The sequence below is a fragment of the Balaenoptera musculus genome, chromosome 3, assembly GCF_009873245.2.
Source record: "Balaenoptera musculus isolate JJ_BM4_2016_0621 chromosome 3, mBalMus1.pri.v3, whole genome shotgun sequence".
Lineage (NCBI taxonomy): Eukaryota > Metazoa > Chordata > Mammalia > Artiodactyla > Balaenopteridae > Balaenoptera > Balaenoptera musculus.
The window spans coordinates 145,007,182-145,027,289 of NC_045787.1; the positions used below are offsets into that span (position 1 = coordinate 145,007,182).

Genomic DNA, 20,108 nt, shown 5'->3' on the forward strand with positions numbered 1-20,108 from the left:
AGGTTCTTCTCCTTAGCTTGGACTAATAATAATGGTTGCTTCCATTTTTTAATCAGCTATTATGTGCCTGCTTCTATACTAGACCATTAATCATACATTAGCCCATTGAATCCTTAAGGTAAGTATTATTATCTGCCACTCACTAGTCACTTGGCCTTGGTTAAGTTGCTAAGCCTCTCTTGCTTCACTTTCTTGTTAAACAGAGAAAATAATACCTACTTCATAGGGTGGTTATGAGGATTCAATTACGTAGTGCATGGAAAGCCCTTAGATCACTTAGCTACTGTGATTACTGTTATGAAGAAATTGAAGCTCATAGAAGTTAAAGATTTGCCAAATATTACATAGTTAGCAAATAGTCAAATTGGAATTTCATTCAAAGTCTGTATAACTTCAGACAGTAGTCTTTCCATGTTCCTTTCTGCCACTTGAGAGTTGCCACACAAAGTTGGGTATTTTTGATGAAGTACTGTTCTTTAAGTATGGTGATTTCTATCCTAAAACTTAAGGAAAATGAAGGCTCAATGGAAAAATGTCCTTCAACTTTGTCACCAGTGACTTTGACACATACGCTTTACATAGAATAATAGAAAAATCTTTTTCAGCCTTCACTGATTCCACATGCTGGCCTCAATCAGCCAAGCTGATTTTGTCTGTCTTTACCTGTGTAATGTTTTATTACCCATGCTTTTACCTCTGGAGATTCTAATATGCTCACTGAAGGGAGAGCCTATGGTTGCCATCCAGGAGTCTAGAAGATGAGGAAAAGAATGACTAGGAGGGTACAGAAGAGCCAACATTATTTATTTCTGTGGTAAGCCAAGGTGAAGGAAGGGAGAGCCCATGGAAGAAAGGGGCCAGAACATTCTCTGATCCCTTCTGTTCCCATCCTCACTGGGTTCCTTCTCTGCTCACCTGTCGTGGGCAGTATTTGTGTAATCAATGATTGGGGCAGTTCAGAGGGGGAAGAACTCATTTCCACATGCGCCTGATTCGTTATATATTTTATGAAATACCTCCACCTCGCTACTCAATGAGACTGGCAGAAAAATAATACTTTTGATATGCTGTTTTATTTATCTACATTCTGTCATGAAATACTTTGATGTAAGTTTTTAATTTTGCCTCAGCTCTCAGCTGCTCTCGCCGTTACAGCTCAGGGTCAGCAATGAGGTTAGCCACAGTAGCACAAAACAATTTCCTGTTTGTGCAGCCCAGGTAACATTTGGATGAGGATTAGATTTTACCACATTTTCTACTAGCCCAAGCCTATTATTTCTAATGAGTTTTAAATTGCTTCAAGAACATGTATTTCAGAATTTAGTGCTATGATCCGTTCAGCCTGAGCAACTTAATAAAAGAAATTTCTTTCTTAAATTTTTGGTTAAAATGTTGCATGCAGTGTAATAAATGTTATTACTTTGGAAACCTACTTCTCAGTTTTAAGAACTGGGTGTTTTTTATGCTCAATTTCCATTTGTCTAATCTTTTCTTCCCTTTGCCCCTGGGTAATGGTATCTTTAGTGACATCTGTTGGTTAAAGAGTGCGTAGAAGGGAGAAATAGTGGTTGTTTTTATAAGGCGCAGAAGGGAGAAATAGTGGCTGTTTTTATAAGGCGCAGAAGGGAGAAATAGTGGTTGTTTTTATAAGACTGGCAAAAATGGAGCTGCTTTTATTCCTTCCTTAGGTACCTGATTTAAAGAAAGCTCAATGTGTGAAAAAGCTAAACTTTAATAGTGGATAGAACAACTATGATTATTCACTATACATAAGAATTTACATCAGGGTTCTTTTGAGCAATATATGCTCCAGGTGCATTTAAGGTATGATCTAATAATATGCTTAAATTGAATTTGTAAACTGATATACAAGCCACTGTTTTTTACTGTGACCTAGAAAACAAACCAGTGGTTTTCCAACTAGGTTTTTCAGAGCCCTAGAGATCTGTGAAAGTACCACAGAGCCTCACCAGAGAGGGGGGAGGAGGGGACCCTTCTGCCACTTTGACCAGAACCACCCGGCTATATATAGTTGCACGAGATTTATTTGTAATAGGGGTCACCTGCTTAAAGATTTTTTTTTTTAATAAAAGAGCTTGAAAATTACTGGTATGTATTGATACTATTAGAAGCATTGTAAGAATGAAGGATTATGATTTCTATTTATATTTAAATGATTACAAAAAGATAGCTGAACAATGTGTTGGACTTGAAATAACTAGAGACTTAATAAAATGTTATCAGGAAATAACAGTTCTGGAAAACAGATCATCCAGGAACCATGGACATAACCTTAGATTGTATCAGAAACGTGGTCAGGGACATAGAATTGTATCAGAAACGTGGTCAGGGACATAGGACAACAAAGTAGTAGAGTAAGCTCACAAAAATCTTCTTAAGGCGATGGAATGATCAACACCTTGAGGATCCCAGGCCTTGAGGAATACATTTCACAGTGAATCCACACATGTTGGACTTGGCCACTTCTGCACGCAAGCAAAAACTGCTAAACAAGCTGTTAAATAAGTAAGCGTGATCTCCAAACAAGTGGCTTAGAGTTCAGTAGATTCTTTCATCCATGCAGCTAACGTTTATTGAGCATTTACTATGTGTTTGAGAGTTACAAGGGATAGGAAGAGAAATAAGACACGCAAAAAAGAATCTTACTGATTCTTCTCTTAGTGGAGTCCAGCAGTGGATTCAGACAAGTAAATAAAGAACTATAATGTGTTGTGCTCACTTTTATGCTTAAGAAGCATACAGAGTGCTATGGGAGCCCAGAAGTTTCTAACTCAAAACTGAGGAGCCAGAGAAGGAAATAAGAATAGGGCCTGGAAATTTGAGGAGGGCATTTCAAGCAGGCAATAGCTTTTACAAAATCATATAAATATAAAACATTAGCATGGTCTATCAGTAAACTGAAGGATTTCAGAATTGCTGGAGAAAGTAGAAAGTGAAAATTCCTGATTATCTCATCACTCAAAGATAACCGTCATTAACAGTTTATTGTGTGCTCATTCATACTTTTTTATGTGTACATATACATATATTATTCCAAAAGTGGTATTATAATATACTTGCTAATCTGTAATTCGCTATTTTTTACTTATATCATGGCCATCACTTCATATTAATACATATATAAATCTACCATATCTCTTTTTTTCCTTTGGTTTTTCATAATTTTTTTCTACCATATCTTTTAAAATAGCTGTAAAGCATTCCATTTTATGGTCATACTATAATTTATTTAATTATTCACCTTTTGATAAATGTAATTTTTATAAACATGTAATTTTCACTATCATACACTGTTGCAGCAAGTACATACACTGTACATTCAGCTTCGTGAGCTTCACTCAGTCAACAAATATATATATTGAGAGCAGCAGGTGCTGTTCTAGACTCTGGACATATCAGTGAGCAAAACTGAAAAAGAAATTATTTTGTATGTCAGAAGGTAATAAGTGCTATGGGGAAAAAAAAAAAGAAAGAAAGCAAATCAAGATGGGAGCATTAGACGTACCAGGGATTGGGAAACATGTTGCATTATTAAGTAAAGTGATCGAGGTAGGCCTTATTGAGAAAATGACATTTGAGCAAAGACTTGCAGTAAATAAGGGAGTTAATTATGCAGATATCTTGGGGAAAAGTATTCCAGGCTGAAGGAACACCAAGTTTTAGGGTCCTAAGGCGAGAGTGTATCTGGCATGTCTGAAGAACAGCAAGGACATTGGTTGCTGGAACAGAGTGAACAAAAGAGAGTAATAACAAAAGCAATGTCATGTAATGTCATATCCTGTAAAGATTATCAGGACTTTGACTTTAACTCCAAGTGAAGGAGAAGGACTTTAGAATGTTTTGAGCAGAGGGCTGACATGATTTGATATTGGCTTTGACCAAGGTGATAGCAGTGGGAGTAGTGAGAAGTGGTTAGATTCTGGATATATCTTGAAGGTAAAACAAATCAAATTTCTTGATGGCTTGGATATATGGTATGAGAGAGAAAATGTAATCAAGGGATTTTGGCATAAACAACTGGAAGGATGAAGTTACCATTAACTGAGATGGAAAACGCTGAGAATGGGTGTGAGGGGGACTCAAAAGTTCCATTTTGGTTGTGTTGAGCTTGAGGTGTTGATTAGACATTCAAGTGGAGGTGTTGAATACGGAGTTGGATATACAAGTCTGAGGATTGGAAGAGGTCTGGTCTAGAGAAACAAATATGGGAGTCATTAACTCTTAGACGGTATTTAAAGCTGCAAAACTAGATAAGATCACCGGGTGGGGGTATGAATTTAAATGTAAAAGATTTAGGTTTGAGTTCAGGGGTATTCTGTTTTAGGAGGAAAGGGAGAAGAGGAGGAACCAGCAAAGGAGAGAATGAGCAAACACTGAAGTAAGAGAAAATCAGGAGAGTGTGTGTCTTGGAAGGCAAGGAAGAAGAGGTAGTCAGCTGTGTCAAAAGCTGTCAGTGAATCAAATAAGATGCGGACTAAGAGTCGACCATTACGTTTAGGGACAAGGAGGTCATTGGGAACCTTGAAAAGAGCACTTTCAGTGGAGTGGGTGTAAAAGAGAATCAGAGGAGAAGAAATGAAGACAGTGAAGGTCACAGTTCTTTTAAGGAGTTTTGTTACAAAGGGGAGTAATATCAGGCAGGGAAGTAGGGCCAAGAGAAAGTTTTGTTTAAAAAAAAAAAAAGATTGCATAGGAGAGAAAGGGGGAAATTGCTGTGCTTTGTTCTCAAGCACATAAGAGGAGATGGGAGCTAGTTCAACATACTGAGGGGCTGGCTTTTATAGAAGACTGTGTGTAAGTGCAAACGCTAAGAGATAGGTAGATATGGTAGTGAACATTTGGAATTAGAATATATTCTCAAAAGTGGATTTACGCATTTTTAGTATTTTTAATAAATTTTACCAAATTACCCTCTAGAATCGTTATACTAATTCACATTCCCAACAATTTCCTTAATTTCCCACATGCTTATCAGTGCTGCATTGTTTTAATCTTTTTCAACCTGAAAGGGAAATGTTATATTCCTTTCCAGTCTCCACGGCTTCATTTCTGTCCCAAACCATTTACGTCCAGGGGCCTTGGCTGGTTTGCACAGAGACATAGTGGGTTGAGTGACCTGAAGTAAAGGAATGTCAGGAAGCTTGCACTTCTCTTCCCATAATTGTTCTGATGACGAATGAAGACATTCAACCTGTAGAGCTGTCAGCTAAATATCAAATTCACTTTAAAATTTTAGAGATTAAAAGGGAAAAAGAAAAGGTAAATCAATGTAATGGATTGCTTTGTAAACCAGGAAGTGACATTGTTCATACTGTTAGTTCTTCCTGGTATAAAATACAACTACAGTATATCTTATCCCTTGCACCTTTTTTAAAAGGTATTCTTTTGAGGGCACAGAGAACTGGTAGATTGTGGGCCAAAGACCCCCTGCAGCCAGTTCTCTTTTGAAGGAATAAAGGGAAAGTGGTCAAAGATATAGTATTGACCTTACTTTGAATTACGTGTTAGAAGGAAGTGACATTATTTTACGCCAAACACACCCAGCCTTACCTCCTCCTCTTTTTCAGGCCATAGCTCCCCATGTATGAATTTACAGGCTAGTAGACTGGAGAAAGAAATGAACGCCTAGTACTGTGTATTGTTATAGTTTACATGAGCACTGTGCCAGTTACTGTGGTAAGTGCGTTACGTATGCTGTCTCCTTTACTCCACATAAGAGCCTTGTGAGTTATAAGTACTGTTATTGTCCTCGTTTTACAGATGAGGAAACTGACTTACAGAGATTAATAATCTGTTCAGACACCCAGGTAGTGAGCAAAGAAGTAGGATTCAAACCCCAGGTCGGTATGACTCAGAAGCCCACCTGGTTCATCACTACCTTATGCACTATACGTTTGTTTTCTGTTAGACTACTATCTTGTTATACAGTTCTCCAGCTGAGGCCTTTGAAGGAAGGCCACTTCTTTTTGGGTGTAGGGAGCCTCTTCTGTAGAGGACATCATGGAGTCAGTCATCAGGGAAGAGATAGGGTCTCAGAAGGGGAAAAAGTTTTTTAAAAAGTAGGTCTGAAAGTAGATACCAGATAAACAGAAAAGGAGATTTTGCATCTTCTTATATATCCTTCTCTAAATCTAGTTATTGAGAGTTGTCTAGAAGGGTACTTCTGAATGCTGGAAGCTAACCAAACACACACACACACACACACACACACACACAAAAGGGGGGCTTCTCCAAAAAAGACAGAATAGAGGTTAAGAAAGAGGAACCCAAGCAGTTAATGTAAGCTAATAATGAGGGAAATATATGTAATAAGCAAAATTATAGCAGGAGTCTTCTATGCTTATTTCCCAGGTTTTTTCCCCTTATTATTTAATGAGATTTCTTTTCCTGTTATAGCATATACAACAGTAAGAATGGCAGTTCCATAACACTTGTGCTTCCCTTCCCCAGTCATTGCCCTTAGCCAGGTAAACCATTCAATTCACAGCATCCTTTTCCGGAGCCCCAGCATAGCCTCAACATCTGTCTTACCCAGGTCTGATGTTAAGGTTGTAACAGCATCTCATTCCCCTGCTCCCAGTTATGGCAGATATAATCAGTGGGAAACAATCAGAGATTTTCCTTTTGATTCTAAACTTTGGAATTCTCTTATTTCATTAAAGAAAGTGTCATTTCCTTTTGTACAAGTGGCAACTGCTACTGGCTTCAGTGGCTGCCAGCCTGGCAATGCCTTCATCTCCCAGCGGTCCATCAGTGTAATAAAGATCTCCGTCTTAGGAAGGAAATTCTGGGAAGGAAGGAGATGGGACTTTATGGGTGTGGGGTGGAATAAGGAAGGCAAGGAGGGTTGTCATACCTATAGAGGAACATCAAAACCAAACCTCAGCTCAGTCACTTTTGTTTACAGCAATGTGAGTCTAACTGCTAGATTTTAAGCTTTTTAAGGGCAGAGCCTCCAATTTTAGTAAGTGTTGTTGAATAACATAGACTGAATAAAGCTGATTGGAGTGAATAACGATGTGGCCACGTCTTCTCTTCCATAGTCTTACAGCCACCACGGAATGCGGAGCCACTTGAGCACAATGAAATATAGTTTCCTCTTTCAAAAGTATTACTTTTTCAAGGTCATAATGGTATACTAATTACTGTTTTAATTAACACAGATGTGTCTGAAACAGTCCAAAAAAACAAGTATGCCAGATTGCAGCTTTAACACAACGATAAAAGTTGTGATTCTAAATAATTAATCCTTCTTGATGATAGGTTATCCAGTCCTTTAGAATCAAACATTTTTCCCCATCACAGTTCTTCATCTGCCTATTCCATCTTGTGCTGAAGAATATAGGATCTTTACTTCCCCCATAAGGACATCAGCATAAGAAGTCCCCGAAAGATGACCCAGTTTTCTCTGTTTGCCCCCGGCCTCCTTAACAGACCCAAAATGTGTAAACCACCACCACTACCACCAAATTACCCTAGCTTTTTCCATCACATGTAAGCAGTGCTTTTCTTTCCTGGGAAAGGGAAGTGGGGGGAAATGTCTACTTTGATTTATATTGAATTGGAGGCAAAGGTAGAAAAGCAGTGGTTGAAAACTGCCCTCTCCTGCAGTACCCTGCTTTTTCAGACCTTCATGCCTGTGCACATAATCATTCTGGAATACTCTTCTCTCCCTTCAAGTCCACCTGAGAAACTGTGATTGATCCTTGAGAAGTAACCTGCTCTGTGAAGCCTTTCCCACACTGCTCTCCTGCCCAAGCAAAGTCAGTCTCTTCTATTCCTATAAAATCTTGACAGACCTCTCTGATAGTGTTTGTCACATTGTATGGAATTATTTATTTACAAATCTACTTCTCCCAGCAGACTGAACTCCTTCAGAGCAAAGATTTTGTTTTGTTCGTTTATCCTAGCACCTCACACAGAGTAGCTATTAAGTGAACGCTATCGTATTGAGTTGAATCTTTATGAAACTTACAATATCTTTCTAAGGTAAGTTAGGATGAGATCCTGAGAGAGAGTACAGAATGTGGTATGGAGTAAATTCCAAGATATGCTTCAGCCGACACAATGGTGTTATCATTCTAATGTACAAATTATAAGCAAAGCCACATGGGCTTCAAAGGATGCACAGAAGAAAACCTGTGTGTGGAAATGTTTCAGTAAGGCAGAGAAAGGGGAGAAAACCTTCACCCTGGGTGAGTCCTGTTTCATGCTCTGCTAGAATTATTGGTCCTCCTTAACCTCTTTAGTAAACATGTGGTTTTCATAATATACCTATCAGTCAGGATTCAAACAGGGGAAAACAAACACTGTGACACTGATGGAACAGGGAATTTATTTTAGGAATTAGACCTGGTACAATCTTGGGTGAAGATGGGAAAATAGGTCCAAGGGGGAGAGTTGGAAGTTCAGGAGAAAAATCATTAATAGGCCCTCCTGAAATAATGGCATGGACGGACAAGTTGGAGCTTGCAGGGAAAGCTAAAAGCTAGAGACATCCAGCTGCTGGGGTGGGACCCTGAAAGGATGTGGGGTGAGAGGGGGGACTTGTGTAGTGGTAAAGAAGCAATGGAAGACTGTTGCCTCTGCACAGCTCCTGCTCTGTACATCTGCTGCCAAGCACTTGGTGGTAGGCTTGGGGTCACTGGTCAACAGGGCTTGTAGTTCTAGACACAGAGCAGGAAAGAACAAGGAGAAACTAAAACCCAGCGGTATTTCTACATCTTTTTCTCACACCTCTAATCACAACAACCTTCAGAAAGTCATGGCTGCTACTTCACTTCCACCTTCTAAATCTCATATAGATTTCTGTTTTGCTCAATTCTAGCCCACAACCGTACAGGGAAATGAGTTCTGGGAAACTTAATTCTTATTTAGCCCAATAGACACAGTACAAAACCACAACAATATGCTTCTAAATTTTGTAAATTGAATTTAGTTTCAATTTTAGAAGCAGTACTCACTTGAACAGGAAAAAGCAGAGCTAAGAAACATGTATGACTTTATAATTTTTTACAAAGCATTCTTAGGTATTGCCTAGTAACATACCTTACTAGCACACATTTCAGAAAGAGAAATTGTTAGTTGTAAATGCTAACTATAAAAAACTATAAGGTGATTATATAAACATTTCTTCATCTTTTGATGGTCAGACGTAGAATTTAAGTACGGTTTTTAAACAGTCATCTCTTTAGATCTTCTGAAAAAATGTCTAAGGAGAAAAAGGAAGTAACATTTATTGTGCACTATGCCAAGAATTTCTTATGTGTCTTATTTCATTTAACTCATGTACCAAACCTGTGAGGCTCCTAAGAGTGAAGTAACTCAATATCAAGTTCATGTGAAAAGGTTGAAAATTCATCCCACAATTCAGAGTAACTTATATCTCTAAGTTATCTTTTTCTCTTGACTTAGTTTGTTATTTACTCCTACTTTTTTTAACTTCTTATTGAAGAAGAGATAACATATATATTAAAGTACATAAGGTGAACTAATCTTAGGAGTACAACTCAATGAATTTTTGTGCATCTACATATATAGTCATGTAATCACCATCCAGATAAAAATATCAAACTTTTCCAGTACCCCTTGATTGATTTTCCTTGGGCCATTTGTACTTCCCAGGTAAACTGCCTTATGTATTTATATTTTTCATTATATGGATGATGTAATTCCTGGAACAATGGTAGGGGGAAGTGAACAATAGCAGTAAAGTGAAAATGTTGAATAATGTGCCTCATAACTGCTTTGAATTACATCTACTTATGTCACTTTCTCATTCTGCTTTTACCCTAAAACAGGTAATCAGATCCTGTCCCTTGGGAGCCTCTCAAAAGATCAGATTTATCCAATGAAACTCAAGGGCATCTCCATCTGCTATTCAGCTCTCAAATCTGCCTTGTGTGGAAATTATGTCAGCTTTGGCGTCTTCAAGTTGTATGGGGACAACCATTTTGACAGTGTACTCCAGGCCTTTGTCAAAATGCTGCTGTCAGTGTCCCACAGTGACTTGCTAGTAAGCAATCATGCGTCATGGGAGTCTTTGTATGAAACGTGAAGTAACACCACCACAGGGTTGGAATTGTTATAATGAAGCCCAAGGAGTTAGAATAGCACCAGATCATTTTATGTTTTAGGACAGCTTCTTGATTTAACTTACAGGGTTTGAATAACTATAGTGGCTGTGTTTATATAATTAAATGTGCAGTTTTGAAAACTGCAGCTACCATCTTGTGATAAATTGGTCATCTCAAGTGTTCCAGGTTCTGTGTCTAGAGAAAATATAATTAGCAATTTCAACTAATTGCTTACAACTATACTCATAATTCAGAGAAGGTCTGTGTTTCCTGGAGCAGAAAATGCAGAATGACTATAGGATCTTCTCCTTCCTTCATTTCTCCTCTGTGTACTCCTCTTGCTGTTTGGCCTTGCTTTCCATTAAAATTCAGGTGTGGTGGACAGAGTGCTAAACTGGAAGTTGAGCGGCCTGGTATGTAGTCTCAACTCTGCCATTTGCTGGTCATTTACCTTGAATAAATCACCTTCTCTATTTCTCCAGGCTTCAATTTCCTCACCTTTAAAATGAGTAAATTAAACAAAGTGATCTCTAAGTCCCTTTTCTACTCTACCATCTAGTCTCTGTGATTTATGTCTGTTGTTTTCAAACTTTGAGGCCCATCAGAATCACCTGGGGTGCTTGTTGGAATTCAAATTTCCAGGCTCCTCCACTGAGCTGAGTCTGAGTCATTATCAGACTTTTTAAAAAATATCTCAGCCTGATTACACAAAAGCTAATATATGCCCAATGTGGTTGCAGTAATTACTTCAGTAACACAGCCAAATTCATGCTCAGGCTTAGTTTAGGCTTTCCCACCTGCTCCCAGCCCAAGGTTACAAGTAAGATCTGGGGGCCTTCATTAGTCAGCCTGTATGAGAAATGCTCCTTTGACATTCTAATGCACTAGAGGTACCCTCTTCCACCTTTCTAAGCTAGTCTTCATAAAACCACATCTCGGGAGTTCTCTGGCAGTCCAGTGGTTAGACTGCAATTTCACTTAGGGACCCAGGTTCAATCCCTGCGCGGCGTGGCCAAAAAAAACAAAAAACAAAAAAAAAACACATCTCAAGCCAAAGTTGTCAAGCCTCTTTGCAGTAGAATGGAATGCTCATTGAAGGCTGCCTGTACAACAGAAATTACAAAGTGGAAACTTGAGTCAGATCAGCCATGTGTTACAGCCTCCTCATTGAGGGAACTCTTCACTACAGTTGAGGCCCACCAAAAAAATCCTGATATGGTTCTAGGAATTTCTCTAATCTTTTTTCTAGTAGACAAGCAAACCTCTAACTCAGTAATCTCAAAATTGAGGATGCATAAGACTCCCTTAGTGTACATTTTTAAAATGCACATTTCAGGACCTCATTCCAGAGGTTTTCATTTTGTAAGTCTGAATTGGGAATCAGAAAACTGCATCTTTAACAAGCACCCCATGTGATTCTTATGGAGATAGTCAATCTCACTTTAATAAATATCGATATGGTTTATTTCTCTTATAAGTGTTGTGCTTCTTTGATACTGGTTTGGGTTTCATTTGAGGTTTTCCAAGTATCTTTCTCATGTACTTATCCTTTGCCTGCTGTATATGGTAAATATTAAGCCATTTACCAAGTTATGATTTAATTAGATGGGTTGGCATTGTGTAAATATAGCAGACTATGATGCCAAATGCTATTATAACAGCAAATTTCTTTGTGTTTAAAAAAAAGGTTGCCTAGCCACTATTAAGCACTGTTCAGTGTTACAATATTCCAGCCCAGAAAAATCATTCAGTCTTCTATACTGCAGCGATTTTAATTGCACTTAAGTGTTAACCACATAAGGCAAAATTGAAATTACTTACTAGGGTATGCTGTAGCTTCAAATTAGGATTTCTAGAGATCAAGAGATTTTTATTAGAACCCCTTTAAATACTGAATTGAGAATCATTATGTCATTTGTTCCATGTATTTATATTTATGTTTATTTTATGTATTTATGTGTAAGGTCACAATTTCTAATATTATAAATGGCAATTTTCACTGAGCTGTGACACATCTTTTGCTTCTCTGTGGCTTGACATTTAGTATTTCTGTTATAGCAATATCGGAAACTGAGCCAGTCTTATTATCCACTCCTGGAATGTCTCACCCAGGACCACATGAGCTTCGTCACCAACTTAGAGCCTCCTGTACTCCTGTATGTTCTCACATCTATCTCAGAGGGACTCAGTACTCTTGGTGAGTATCATGGAGAACATTGTTTTCAGAGGAAAGACTTGATTGTGGTCTCTTAATGTATGTGCTTTTGAGATGATCATCCTACAAAGGGGGAAAGATTATTTATCCAAACTGAAGGATTATTTTATAACTATTACCTGCAAGAGAGAAAAATGCCCTTTTTTCATATTTTGATATAGTTTATTTTTTAATCAGCTTAATTAAAGTATAATTTACACACAGTAAAAATTATTGATTTTAAGTGAACATTTCAGTGAGTCCTTACAAACATATATACAGTCATGAACCACCACAGCCAAGATACAGAACATCTTCATCACCACAGAAAGCTCCCTCCTGACCCCTTCTAATCAATCCCTTTCCCCTAGTCCCAGCCCCAAGGAACCACTATCTACTTTCTCTCACTGTAGTTTGCCTTTTCCAGAATTTCATATAAGTGAAATCATATAACCTGTAGTCCTTTGTGTGTGACTTCTTTCATTTAGCATAATGCCTCTGAGATTTATCCACGTTTTGCGAAACAGTTAGTTTTTATCTTTCTATTGCTGAGTGTTATTCTACTGTATGGATTACCACGTTTGTTAATATGTTCATCAACCAATAACATTTGGGTTGTTTCCATTATTTGGTTGTTTTGAATAATGCTACTATGAACATTCATGTACAAGTCTTTCTGTGGACAAATATTTCTCTTGAGTAAATACCAGAGTGGAATTTCTGGGTTGTACGCTAAGTGTATATTTAACATTATTAAAAACTGCCAAACTCATGGACATATATACACTACCAAATGTAAAATAGATAGCTAGTGGGAAGCAGCCGCATAGCACAGGGAGATCATCTTGGTGCTTTGTGACCACCTAGAGGGGTGGGATAGGGAGGGTGGGAGGGAGACGCAAGAGGGAGGAGATATGGGGATATATGTATATGTATAGCTGATTCACTTTGTTATAAAGCAGAAACTAACGCACCATTGTAAAGCAATTATACTCCAATAAAGATGTTTAAAAACAAAAAAACAAGAAACTGCCAAACTGTTTCCCAAAGTGATTGTACCATTTCACTCCCCCAAGCAATGTATGAGAACTCCAGTTGCCCTATATCTTCCCTAACACTTGCTATTATCAGTCTTTTTAATCTTAGCCATCCTCGTGGGTGTGAAGTGGAATCTCCTTGAGTTTTTAATTTGCGTTTCACTAATGAATGATGATTTGAACATCTTTTCTTGCTTATTTGCCATTCATCTATCTTCTTGGTAAAATATTTGTTCAAATCTTCTACCCAATTTTGTTGACTGGGTTGTTTTATCTTGGAAGAGTTTGTTATATATTCTGGATACAAATCTTTTATCAGATCTATGTTTTGCACGTATTTTTTCAGCCTTGGCTTGTCTTTTTTATTTTCTCAACAGTATCTTCTGAAGAATAAAAGTTTCCAGTTTTGAGGAAGTCCAATTATTTTTTTCTCTTACAGTTCATGTCTTTTTGGTCCTATCTTAAGAAATCTTTGCTTATTAACCCAAGGCCATAAAGGCTTTTTCTATGTTTTCTTCTAAAAGTTTTATAGTTTTAGCTCTTATGGTTAGGTCTATGATCCATTTCAATTTAATTTTTGTATGTAGTATTATGAGGTAAAAGCTGGGATTCCTCTTTTAACATGTGGATATTCAGTTGTTCTAGCATCTTTTGTTGAAGAATATCCTTTATTTGTTAGACTACTTTGTGCCATTTCTATACTGTCCTAATTTTATAGTAAGTCTTAAAATCAGATAGTATAGCCCTCTGATTTTGTTTTTCTCTTTTTAAATTGTCTTGGCTCTTCTGGGTCCTTTCCCTTTTTGATAAATTTAGAGTCAACTTGTCAGTTTCTCTTGTTAGAAAAAAAATGAACAGGGGAATTATTATTGGGTTACATTGAATCTCTAGCCCAGTTTGGGGAAAACTGACATCTTAGCAATATTGAGTGTTCAATTCCTGGCAATGGCATATCTTTCCATTTATTTAGATCTTCTTTACCTTTTCTCAACAGCATTTTTGAAGTTTTGAATATATAAGTCTTGTCCATATGTTGTTGTATTTATAACTATTTTTTGTTTTTATGCTGTTGTAAATGGTATTGAGTTCAATTTCTATTGTTTTTGCTACCATGTAGAATTGCAATTGATCTCTTTGTACGCTGACCATGTATCCTGTAACTTTGCTAAACTGACTTATTAATTCTGGTAGCCTTTTGTAGATTTCTTAAGATTTTCTACATAAATGTGTCTGCAAATAAAGATAGTTTTACCTCTTCCTTTCCAATCTGTATGGCTTTTTTTTGGCCACACGGCACGCAGAACTTCCCCAACCAGGGATTGAACCCGTGCTCCCTGCATTGGAAGTGTAGAGTCTTAACCACTGGGCCACGAGGGAAGTCCCTGTATGGCTTTTTTAATATTTCTTACCCTGTCACACTGGCTGGAACCTACAGTACAACGTTGAATGGAAGTGATGGTAGCGAGCATTCTTTCCTTGTCTCCAGTGTTATGGAGCAAACATTCATTCTTTTTCACCATTCAGTATAATATTAGCTCTAGGTTTTCTGTAGGTTTCTGTAGGTTTATCTTGTTAAGGAAATTCTCTTCTTTTCTAGTTTTCTGAGAGTATTATCATGAATGGGTGTTGAATTTTATCAAATTCTTTTTCTACATATACTGAGATAATCATATGGTTTTTCTTTTTTGGTCTGTTAATACATTACATGATATTAGTCACCACATTGATGGATATTTGAATGTTAAAACAACTTTGCATTCCACACTTGGTTACAATGTATTGTCCTTCTTATATATTACTAGATTCAACTTTCTGTAATTTTGATACAGATTTTTACATCTATGTTCATGACAGCTATCGATGTATTCTTCTATGGTTCTTCTTTTATAGTTTTCTGTTCTTCTCACATCTTTGCCTTGTTTTAGTGTTGGTCTAGGGCCCTCATGAAATGAGTTGGGAAATGTTCTCCCCTCTCTTATTTTCTTAAAGAGTTTGTGTAGAATTGTTATCAGTTCTTCCTGAAATGTTTGGTAGAATTCCCTAGTGAAACCACTAGGCCTAGATTTTTTCTTTGTTAGAAGGTTTTTAACTATAAATTAAATTTCTTTAGTGGATATAGGACTATTCCAGTCTCCTATTACATCTTTCTTTTTTTAATTAATTAATTTATTTATTTGGTTGCGCTGGTTCTTAGTGGCGGCAGGCGGGCTCCTTAGTTGTGGCTCGCCTGCTCCTTAGTTGTGGCTCATGTGCTCCTTAGTTGTGGCTCACGGGCTGCTTAGTTGCAGCTCACCAGCTCCTTAGTTGTGAGCATGTGAACTCTTAGTTGCGGCATGCATGTGAGATCTAGTTCCCTGACCAGGGATCGAACCCAGGCCCCCTGCGTTGGGAGTGCAGAGTCTTAACCACTGCACCACCAGGGAAGTCCCTCCTATTACATCTTGAGTAGCATTTGATAGTTTGTGTCTTTAAAGGAAATTGTCCATTTCATCTAAAGTTCATCTGACATTACTGACATAAAATTGTTCATAATATCCTCTTGTTATACAATTTGATTTCTGTAGGATCTCTAGTAGTATTCCCTCTTTAATCCCTGACATTGGCAATTTGTGTCTTTTTTATTTTTCTTTATCATTCTGGCTCCAGGTTTATCAATTTTATGCAGAGAACCAGCTTTCAGTTTTCATTGATTTCTCTATTATTTTTCCATGTTTTTATTTCATTGACTTAAGGTATGATCTTCATAACTTCCTTCCTTCAGTTTCAGGCAGAAGCTTAGGTTGTGGATCTTAGACCTTTCTTCTTTTCTAATGTACACATTTAATGCTTTTATCTAAGCACTACTGTGGCTATAACTGATAAAATTTTTATATATTTGGGGGCTTTTTTTTTTTAAAGATTTAATTTTATTTATTTTTGGCTGCATTGGGTCTTCGTTGCTGTGCGCGGGCTTTCTCTTTGTGGTGAGCAGGGGCTACTCTTCCTTGTGGTGCACGGGCTTCTCATTGCAGTGGCTTCTCTTGTTGTGGAACACGGGCTCTAGACACGCGGTCTTCAGTAGTTGTGGCTTGCGGGCTCTAGAGCACAGGCTCGGTAGTTCTGGCACATGGGCTTAGTTGCTCCGCGGCATGTGGGATCTTCCTGGACCAGGGATCAAACCCGTGTCCCCTGCATTGGCAGGCAGATTCTTATCCACTGCGCCACCAGGGAAGTCCCAGGGACTTTTTCTATTCAGTTTTAAAATATTTTCTTATTGCCTTAGTGATTTCTTCTTTTACCAATGAGTTATTACTTAGAAGCACATTGTTTAATTTCTGATCTTTCTGTTATTGATTCTAGTTTAATTCCATCGTAGTCATATCAGAGGTTGTTATAACTTTTATATTTATTGAATCTTTTTTATAATCCAAAATATGGTGAATGTTCCATGGGCACTTGAAATGAATGTATGTTCCATTGTTGTTGGGAAGAATGTTCTCTAAGTGTCAGGTCTAATTGCTTGATAATGTGCACATTTTATATAGTTTTACTGGTTTTTTGTCTGTTTGTTTTCTACTTGTCCTATGAATTATCAAGAGAGAAGTGCTGAAGCCTCTAACTATAATTATAGGTTTGTCCATTTCTCCTTTTAATTCTATCAGTCTTTGTATAAATTATTTTGAAGCTCTGTTATCAAGTAAATATATATTTAGGATTGTTATGTCCCCTTGATTAATTTACCCCTTTATCCTTATGAAGTGATGCTCTTTATTTCTTTAATATTCTTTCCTCTGAAATCTACTTTGTCTGATATTACTTGCCTCTCCAGCATTCTTTTGATTAGAATTAGCCTCTTTTTCCATCATTTCACTTTTATTCTTTCTGTGTCTTTATATTTAAAGTTGGTTTCTTGAAGACAGCAGATATTTTCTATTGCTGTTTTAACAAATTCTTACAAACTTGGTGACTTAAAACAATGTAAATTTACTGTCATATAGTTCTTTAGGTCATAAATCTGACATGGGTCTCACCAGACTAAAATCAGGGTGTCAGCAGAGCCATTTTTCTTTCAAGGAGCAAATCTATTTCCTTTCCTCCTCCAGCCTCTAGAGATCACCTACATCCCTTGGCTCATGGCTGCTGTCCCTCCATCTTCAAAGATAGCAACATTGAATATCTCTGACCATTCTTCCGTAGATACATGTCCCATTGGTTCTGATGTCTTCTGCCTCTCTCTTTCACTTTTAAGGACCCTTGGAATTACCTTGGACCTATCCAGATAATCAAGGATGATCTTCCTATTTTTGGTTCAACTGCTTAGCAACCTTAATCCATCTGCAACCATAGTTATTCTTTCCTGTGTAACCTAACACATTCACAGGTTCTGGGGATTAAGATATGGACATATTTGCCTAACATACAGCATATAGTTGGGTCATATTTTTATATCGAATCTGACTGTCTCTGCCTTCTAAATAGTGTTTCAGCCATTTACATTTAATATAACTACCAGTATATTTGAGTTTAAATTTATAATATTGCTATTTGTTTTTTTTTTATCCTATCTGGGTTTTGTTTCTTTTTCCTGCCTTCTTTTGGTTTGGATTAATTAAATGTTTTTCTAATGAGTTCATTTTATATCCCCTGTGAGTTTATTAGTCATACTTTTTAATTTTTAGTGGTACTCTAAGGTTTACAGTCTACACCATCAAATAATATAATCATAGTTTGCATTCAAATAATTACAGTCTACCTCTCTCCATCTCCATTCCTTCTGGAACTCCAGTTACACATATGTTATGTATATCTGTTATATTGTTCAAAGACTGGAGAGAACTCCTCTGCAGATCTCCAGAGCTCTCTTCTTATATAGTTCCCACTCTCTGATACTCTGTCCCACAAGTTCTAGCTGCCTCAGCCTCCCCAAATTCAACTCAGTGAGACCACTTGGCTTTGTTTGGGTTCCCCTTTCCTGGCCAGTAGCCTGGAAACTGCTTTGCGCAGTAAGCTTGAGCAGTTGGGTAGGTATTACCTCATTTGTTTCCCTCCTCTCTGGTTTCATAGTCCTATACTGCTTCTTGTGCAACAATTGAAAACCGTTGTTTCATATATTTTGTCCTGTTTTCTAGTTGTTTATGGCAGAAGGAAAAATTCTCATAGCAGTTAATCCTTCATGGACAGAAACCGAAGTCTTTTATTATTACAGTTTGTCTTGACATTCTTTTATCTCACATTATAGTAATACTTTAAGATTCTGAATTAGTTGTGGATGGCTGTGTTGTTCTCAACGTGTGATCTTAGGCCTGAAATCTGCATTTTAACAAGTCTCCAAAGGAATCTTGACAAAGTGGCATAATGCAGGGAATACTGAACTTGAATTTAAGTCCCAGTGCTGCCACTTATGAACGTATGACCATGGACACAGACTCTGCGCCTGATGCTGCCATAGGTGTCTTCACACGTGTCCTTTACTCATTTCATTCTCAGAACCGCTCTGCGTACCGAAACTAGCTTAAATATGCTAATAGCACTGTTTGTCCTTATTTCCTGCTTGACGGTAGGCTTCCTACTTGACAGGAACAGTGTGTCTTTTTTTTTTTTTTTGAACAGTGTGTCTTAATCACGAATTTTTTCCCTGTGCCTAGCATGTGGTAAGTACTCAATAAGTATATATTGAATGAATTAATTAGGTAATATTATTTTCACTATACAGAAGAGTAAGCTGCTGCCCAGAGAGGTGAAACAACTTGCCTAAGGTCATACAACTAATAAGTGCCTGATCTAGGAGTTTTTCTAACTCTAAAACCCATTCCTCTTCACCTCACCACCCTGCTGGATCCATCTGATAAAGGTCACAATTTGGCAGGTTAATTGTGCCCTGTGTCTTCAAGAAAGAGGATTATTTAGACTGTTGAACATAACCACTTGGGTTTCTCCTTTTCCAACAATGAAAAATTTGCAAAGAGGCATTAATTGGGTTACAGGCAGGCTTCAGTTCTACTATAGCCTCAGTGGGAAAAATGAGAGGGAGGTACAGAAAAGTTGAACCAATGATAGATAATATGCTTAACATGATATTAAATGTTTTTAGTCAATCATTCACTAGCATTTTTAGTTTCAGGCCAGCTATAATTTGTGAAAAGAAAAAGTGATTGTATTTATATATTATATTTTCCATCTTTTTAATCACCCACCACCACCACCACCCTCTACCCCCATACTCTTACATACAGAGACCAAGCACAGGGCTTACAAAAAGCTGCTCTTAATAATGACTCTCGACTCATTCATTTAGTATACATCAGCTGTGCACATGCTATGTACCAGGTTCCATTCTAGACCTTGAGAGTACTGCAGAGAATAAGATAGATAAGGTCTCTGCTCATGTGAAGTTTATATTCTAGTGAGGAGAGACAACAGTAAACACACACACACACACACACACACACACACAAGAAAATGTCAAGTCATGATAAGTGCTAAACAAAGACTTAAAATAGGATAATGAAGAAGGAATGATTGTATGGCTTTTTTAGAAGTGATCAGGGAAGGCCTCTGAAGATGAGCCCTGGCAGGAATGGGGGTGCCTTCCAGGAAAGCAAAGGATGGCACAGAAGGCAAGACAAGGGAAGGTGGGGGCAAGCTAAAAGTTGAACCAACTGGAAACCACCAGAAATTTCCCCATCAAGTCCATTATTAATAAAATTTTCATTATTAATAAAGGGTATATGTTATTGTCATGAACACATTCTTGAATTGGATGGAGTAAATATTATAAATGTAATATAGAAATAAAACATC

The 20,108-nt window shown here is 37.5% G+C and overlaps 1 protein-coding gene across 3 annotated transcripts in view; it reads left to right on the forward strand.

The window, feature by feature from the left end:
• RANBP17 (RAN binding protein 17) overlaps nt 1-20,108 on the forward strand; it is a 307,007-nt gene that overhangs the window by 254,571 nt on the left and 32,328 nt on the right. For all 3 annotated transcript variants that reach the window (XM_036846016.1, XM_036846017.1, XM_036846018.1), the window contains 2 exons: nt 9,822-10,036; nt 12,156-12,294. In XM_036846016.1, coding sequence (XP_036701911.1) covers nt 9,822-10,036; nt 12,156-12,294 — 354 coding nt within the window. The remainder of the gene's footprint in view (nt 1-9,821; nt 10,037-12,155; nt 12,295-20,108) is intronic.